Consider the following 7,648-nt stretch of genomic DNA (forward strand, 5'->3'; position numbering starts at 1 on the left):
GCGATTTTTTGGTGTTAAACTTCCTAAGCTTCATCCAGGAACGTGGACCAAAGACATGCTAGATGTGAGAATAGTCAGGAAGGATACAGCAGCAATTCTGGTTACTGTAATGTGGGCAATTTGGCATAGCAGGAATAAATACACTCATGGTGAGAACAAGTTTCAACCCAGGCAATCGATGATCCTCATTGCTGAAATGTTCGAGCTTTAGAGATCCCGGAGACTGTTCGGGAGAGGATGCAGCCTACAGTTAGATGGGCAGCCCCGACGCCAGGGTGGATCAAGATCAATGTCGATGGAGCAATGTACGGGTGTAGGCGGCACAGGTATGGTGGGTGGCTCGAGACCATGCGGGTCTCTTTCTTTCAGCAAGGTGTGTGAAGTATGATGGTATTACTGATCCGCTGAGCTTGGAAATTCTGGCGTGTCGTGATGGTATGTTACTAGCAATAGAAAAGGGATACAATTCAGTTATCATTGACACAGATTGTCTCAATGCAAAGAGCACGTGGGAGGCAAGGTTGGAAGGACGTTCATAGGTTTTCATATTCTGCAGGAAATGCAAACTGAACTACCTAGTTTTCAGGGATTTGAGCTTCGGTATGTTAGCCGGAATGCAAATAATGTAGCACCCGCTGAGCTTGGAAATTCTGGCGTGTCGTGATGGTATGTTACTAGCAATAGAAAAGGGATACAATTCAGTTATCATTGAGACAGATTGTCTCGATGCAAAGAGCACGTGGGAGGCAAGGTTGGAAGGACGTTCATAGGTTTTCATATTCTGCAGGAAATGCAAACTGAACTACCTAGTTTTCAGGGATTTGAGCTTCGGTATGTTAGCCGGAATGCAAATAATGTAGCACATGGGTGCGCTAAAGAAGCTCTAGGCATAGAAAATGTTGTAACATACTCTTTTGTAATCCTTGGCTTTCTGAGTGGTCTTCTACACTCGGATAGGCTACCACTGATTGAATAAATTCCGGAGAGCGGACCTTCAAAAAGAAAAACTTACAACAGTAGGTGTAAACTGTTCAACATGATCGCCAATGGTACACTTGATGATCCAATTCTTCTTTTTGTTTCACTCAGGTTTACAGATGAGCAACAAAAGCTGTGACAGAACTCTGGGTCAATGCGAAAACGGAATAAGATTATAAGAATGTTCGCTGTGAACCGAGATGAAAAACTTTAGTACAAAAAGTCATGGTGTACAAGAATGGCAAAAGTCCAGTCTAGGCTTGGAAAGTATCGTCAGCAACTGGCTGGCTATCAACAGGAATATCCAAGCTGTTTTCTTCAGCTTCTGTGGTCACCTCCCTTACATCAGATACTTCAGAGGAATGAGGATTTTCCCACTCCGTGTCCCCGATCGTACGTATATCGACTCCCTCGTCATCCAACTCGACTATGTTCTCCGCAATAGGTATCAGGTCTGTATCGCTTAAACAAGCCTTATCCACGTTATCGTCGTCCATGTCCATGTGCTTTGAAGTAGAGCATAGCTCTGACCTTTCCTCACAGATTTGTTTTGTGCTAGTCTCTTGCCTGCAAACAACAGATATCCAAATTATCCATCAAATTTCTTTTAGAAGAATCTCATTTTACAAGGAAGCAAGAGAGATTAAATAGCATATGATGTACTCGGAACCTTTGTATTTGTGATTTTAGAGCATCCACGAGAGCTAAGAGTTCTTCCTTTTCTTTCGCAGCAGACTCGAGCTTACTCACAGCTTCCTTTATTCGCATGTCAGCATCGGCTGCTGAAACCCTAGCTTTCTCTTCAGCTCTCACGACAGCTGCTTCTAAAATGACAGCATTTCCTCTAGCTTTTCCAAGTTCAGAGCGCCACATCTGAGCTTCTTGAAGAGCAGAATCTCTTTCCTTGAGTAAATGCTCTCTTTCTTCAGCAAGAAGCTTTGACTTTTCTTCTGATTCCCTTAGCTGTTAACATAAAAGCCAGTTCAAACTAAAAATATAAATGTGTCAGTTCATATACTTAACATGAACTGTGCTCATCAGGTGCATAAAACGTAAATCATAGAAACAAAATTTGGTCTATAGGGGGTAAAAAGTATGAAACAAATATGTACTATAAGATGAATATAATGTATAGAGATCCACGAAGTGGTTGTTACCCTAAGCAAGGACAATTCAACTTGATTTTCCTGATCTTGTTTCAGGCGTTCAAGTTCTGAAGATAAAAATCTTCTTGCTTCATCAATTGCATGAGCAGCAGAAGCAGCAGTTTCAGCTGCCTCAGCAGTCTCCTGTAATTTATCTGTAATCTCCCTGATGGTGGAATCCCGTGCACGGATATCCTGCAATAGCTGGTGCAGTTCATCATCTTTAACTCGAAGGGTCTCCTGTCGTAACAATGTGTAGCACATCCCAAATAAGGAAAGGAAAAAAATTTAGTATCCAAAAGAAAAATATACATTTTAGACGATCAAGAACTAGTACCATACAAGACAGCACAAAAAGTACTAAATTTCATCCATCGTATGAGAAGCAAATGCTCTGGCATGGCCTTCCAAGTATATTGCCAACTTTCGCATCACATGATTGCTAGTTACATCTCAATAGTTGTTCAGTGAAACACGCTGAAGCATGTTCACCTGTCTTACCAACACTATAAATGGCTTTCAAGCTTCAAAGTGAAGATTCAATTTATCAGAAATTTGGTTTGTTATCAGAAACTCGGCCTCATAGTAGTCAACTGGTCTGATAGATTATGGAATTAATCAGTCACTTATTTTAGGAGGAAGCATGGTCTAACAAGTGAATAGCAGATCAACCGACTACATCAGGAATATTTTCGTATTTTGTTTAAAGGAGACAACTGGGTGTCAGATCAATTGTCTACAAAAGAGGTCCTGTATTCATCAATAAGTTTCTTGTGCAACAAAAATGACAAAACTTTAATTTAGGTAATCCTTCATTGATAGTTTGAAGAACAGCATACCATCATGATTGTGAGATCATCTAATTGACCTTTACTAAGTTTATTTGTAGTTGAGCCTAAAGCTGCCCGCAGGGAGATCTTCATCGCTGCTTCTACCTCTTTGGATGCTTCAATCGCAGTTGCATTGGCCACAGCCACAACAGTAGCAACTGTTCCCAGTTTTGCAGAACCATTTCCACCCAATGAATCCACCGCCTGTTTATGAGCCTGTAGGACCAATTGAGTTGCACTGTAGGTAGATAAGAACTTTTATCAGGTTTCAAGGGTCGTACTAAAGCCCCACGGACAGCGAGTAAAATAACTCAAAAAAAAGGGAAAAAGAATAGCAGAAAGCACCAAATGCAAGCCTTTAGCCAGATTATAGCCTGTTAGCTTACTTACATAGTTATGCAGCAGATATTTCACGAGTTAGCATATTTACATAATTATGCAGTTGATATTTCACGAGTTTGTTCCTAACGTTGGACAAGTAGGCACATATTGCCACTAGCAGTTATTGTTTTGAAACAAAGGGTGCATCTCAGTTCTTCGGGAGCAAAGGGTCAAAGAATTTAAAGAGGGTGCCTCCGAACAAGGCAAAGCAAATCGCCCAACCATTTGATGAAACAACTACATATTGGTGCTTTCCTTGAGCACAATTTCTACACATTAGTAAGCAAATAACAAACAGAACTAATGGAAACATGAGATGTTTCAGGAGAAAACCAAATTTATACAGAACAATATGTAAATAAGGGTACATGTCATGCAATATATCTTAAATTCTTCACACTCCAAGTGGCTCGAAATTTGTAGAGAAATTCTAAGAGTAAGAATATGAGAGGGTTGTGTTGATGGCGATGATAGTGCATGGAGCCACATGGCCCATGTATAAATGCCAATATACATTTTAGGGTTCTTCTAGAGTTACAACCGCATATTCTAGACTGGGAAGGTGTTATGTCAGTGATAAATTAAATGCAGTAAACCACAGAAGCAAAGGTGTTTACTAATATGGGTTTATGTAAAAAGGGAGCATGGGTTCTCTCAACGATGTTAACTACAAGAACATATCAATCGTCACTTCGTTTCGAAATAGATCATAAAAAAGAATACGGTGGTCTTCCAACATCCATTTAATCTATATATAAAAAATCTGTTAGTAATCCCATGAATAGCGGTCGAATCAAGTGCAATGACAGGCCACGGAACACAAGCTTACTGTAAAGTAGATACCCATGCTCTTGCAGCGCTGGGAGTTTCTGCACAAAGAAAGTACTCCTTTTTTTGTGGAGTCCCAATATCTATAACACTAGTCAATTAACAAAACAATTGATCGAGCCCATATATGATAATAAAGCGAACAAAATAACCTAGAGCTACTCCATAAGGATACATACACAACATCCTTCATATTTTGGCAGTCCACTGCATCAAGTAAAACATGAGGCCATTCAGTGCTTTTACTACCACAAGTCTGAAAATAATAATGAAATAGCAATGAAGCAGAGATCATACTGAAAGTTGGTAGGTGACAAAGTGGCGGTGCTTGTTGAATCGAACACAATTATTCCCCTCACAGTTGTATCACTTCTACGAACCCTAAATCATTAGTTAAATTATGAGATCTAGCATTCTCTTTTTCAAATCTTCATCTGTTTTTAAAAGAAAGGAGTGTGTAACTTCCAGTCCATACTTGTATTCCATCTTTCCAGTAGCTGGATCAAGTATAACCCACCGCTCATTCCATTTCCTTAGCTGTCAATTGGAGTAAAAAATTATCACAAACAAATAAAATGGATGTGCTGGAATATAATAGCAATTTGTTGTGTATCATCATTGTTACTATAACTGCAAAAGCAGAACACAATATGGAGACGACTAAGTAACTCAAAGTCTTAAATTCAAGAAACTGTGCTAACAAACCATAAAGGGAACAAACATTAACTTTGCATCAACCAGCGGGGTTGCACAGTAGACAGCCCTACATCCAGATGTGCAACTTAGTGGTACCTGAATTAATTACCAGAAGTGTGTGTATGCTCCTTCCCTTGAATGAGAATTTGCACAAGTTCACCTGTTGCTACTTAGGGCATCTCCAACACGGACCCCTAAAACGTACACCGCATCCGTCCATGGACCGGTCCGGACATGGGTCCGGACTCTGATACGGGAGCCAGCCATCCAAAGATAGCCACAAACGTCCGGTCATATTTGATGCAAATTTAAACAAACTGGACAACTTTCATTCAAACTTAAAAAAAATAGATAAAGCCGGGTGATTTTCATCTAAGCCGGAGCACATTCATTACATTTTCGACATATTTCAACTAAACCCTATTCTAACCTAGTCTAAAAGATCGCCGACGCCCATTTCCCACGACATGCCTTCCCCATGCCCGGCAGCAAGCTCACCGGACGGTCATGAACCCCGGGAAATGAAGCTTCAACGGGAAGGGAAGAATAGCCTCCGCGAAGCGGGCAAGCTCACCGGACGGTCGTGAGCCCCAGGAAATGAAGCTTCAACGGGAAGGGAAGAATAGCCTCCGCGAAGCGGGCAAGCTCACCGGCCGGTAATGAGCCCACCAAGTTTAGCTTTAGCTTCAACGAGGGGAAGAATAGTGGCCTCCTCCTCCTCCACAAAGCGGGCAAGCTCACTGGTTGTGTGGCCCGGCAAGATGGCGGTGGCCTTCCTGGGACCCAACCGCCGGCGGCCTCCCATGTTCTACTCTTCCTCGCTATTGGTGGCGCCGTGGACGTGTCGGCCTCATCGTCCTCGGTGTCGTCGTCAAATTCCTCCGCCGTCGCGTCGATCTCCACAAGCATAGCTTCTTTCTCCGCTCGCAGGACACGGAGCCGCCATCGCTCGTGGCGGATGTCGCGGGCAGCACGTTAGGACGGGAGCAGCGCCTTCTGCTCGTCCACGTCCGCCATGATGCCCGTTCCAGCGATTTGCTCCTCCGCGAGTCGGTGCTCATGAGGAGCCGGAGGTTGTACCTCTAGTCGGCCTGCGCCTGCCAGAACGCCTCCTCCCGCTCTTCCATTACCGTGTCAGTGAAGTGCGCACGCGCCTCGCCCATGGTGATGCCCGCCTGAACCGCCGAGGGCGGTGGCGCGGGCTAGTCGTCCATTGGCTCGTCCACGTCGCTGCCCTCCGGAGAGCTCGCCAGCAAGCCAGCCTGTATCCGGCTGGCTCGGCAAGCCTGCCAGCCGGCCGCAATACCAGAGAGTTCCTTCTTCTCATCACCGGAGAGGCTGTCCCACAGGGCTTTGGAGCTCAAGGCCATGGCGGGTGTGGTGCACGAAGGAGGAGATCAGGAGAGGACAGGTGTGATGCGGTTGTTGTCGGGCGCCTGGCCACGTTTAAATAGCGGGGGGATGCCACGCGCCAAGAGGCAGGGTGTTTAATGCCAGCCGGTAGGCAGACGGACGTGTGGCACTCGCATGCGGGTGCCGGAGTAGGTTCCTCGACAAACACACTGGTTTAATGGAGGGAAACGGACAGAAGGATGCCTTTTAAATGCGGAGAGAAGGCACGTGCAGCGGCCGGCGCGCCGCTTCAATGCCGGCGGGAAAAAGGATGTCCGGACTGCTGCATGGATGGACTACCGCGTTGGATAGCAAAACATGTCCGCATCCGCCTGGTCCGCATCCGCCTGGTCCAAACGGATGCAGGCGGTTTGAAGGTCCACGTTGGAGATGCCCTTACTACAGTTATAAGAAGGCTGTTTTCATGCTTGAGAGACGAAATTTTCTAGTTCACAGCATAATATCGACGAACTACAAGCACACAAAGTAGAACAAACACCCTTGGCAGCTTGTCATCAACACTCAACACCACACGGCATCATCATGTTGATCGATTTGAAAGCTTGAATGGCTGGACTTGTCAGGTATGGATTTAGTAGACCAGAACCAGAACCAGAACCATCCAAGTAAGAAAGTGTGAAATGAAAGGGGGGGTTAGAAATTACTGTATCGGATCGCTTCAAGAGAGGACCCTGGAGGATATGGCGGGTGGAGGTGGAGGAGAGCTGCCGCCTGACCCGCTCCAAGCTGCTCTCCATCTCCCCTACCATCTGTACCCATCATCACAAGGGCAAAATCCCAGGCAGCTTGAGTGAGATTCCTTGCGGTGTGAGGAGATGGAGTCGAGACGCGAGAAATCTCGTCGAGCTCGATCCAAATCGATGCAATCCCGGGACGAGGAAGAACTCACCGTGCTGCGCCCGCCGTTGGCGTTGGAGTCCATGGCCGGAATGGATGGATCAGGGGTGGAAGAGGATCGAACGAACGATGCCAGGAAAAAATGATGATCTGTAAACTCTACCGGTAACTCTGAAACCGACACGAAGCTTTCCTTGACTCTCTCAGATGGACTGGCAAAGATCTGCTGCCTTCGTACTTGTATTACGTGTTCTATTCTTTACGTGTACGACTGCAGGAAACGTACTATATAACTCGATCTCCACTCTATAGTTAGGTTCGATGCGCCGCGTTATACCGTCGCTAACGCGCTATAGCGTTTCGAGGAATGCCTTGCTAAATAAATTAGTATACAATATTTTGTTAATAGCATCTTATAACACGCTAATAGTATATATTAATCCATGATATTTGGTGGTAGCACGTTATTTTTTGCATTGCTCTCTATCTTCATGATATCGTCCGTTACAAATATGTGTACATGCCCCGTGCACGATATAT

The 7,648-nt window shown here is 44.7% G+C and overlaps 1 protein-coding gene across 1 annotated transcript; it reads right to left on the reverse strand.

The window, feature by feature from the left end:
* Positions 1-1,023: 1,023 nt before the first annotated feature.
* Positions 1,024-7,353, reverse strand: LOC109744211 (uncharacterized). Its single transcript, XM_020303306.3, has 10 exons — positions 7,161-7,353; positions 6,916-7,020; positions 4,638-4,699; positions 4,460-4,543; positions 4,338-4,369; positions 4,164-4,245; positions 2,963-3,191; positions 2,136-2,363; positions 1,649-1,941; positions 1,024-1,545 (listed from the first exon to the last, which is right to left on the reverse strand). The coding sequence occupies exons 1-10, from the start codon at positions 7,191-7,193 to the stop codon at positions 1,233-1,235; spliced, it is 1,461 nt and encodes a 486-aa protein (XP_020158895.1). The 5' UTR covers positions 7,194-7,353; the 3' UTR covers positions 1,024-1,232.
* Positions 7,354-7,648: the final 295 nt, after the last annotated feature.

The sequence above is a fragment of the Aegilops tauschii genome, chromosome 2, assembly GCF_002575655.3.
Source record: "Aegilops tauschii subsp. strangulata cultivar AL8/78 chromosome 2, Aet v6.0, whole genome shotgun sequence".
Classification (NCBI taxonomy): Eukaryota; Viridiplantae; Streptophyta; class Magnoliopsida; order Poales; family Poaceae; genus Aegilops; species Aegilops tauschii.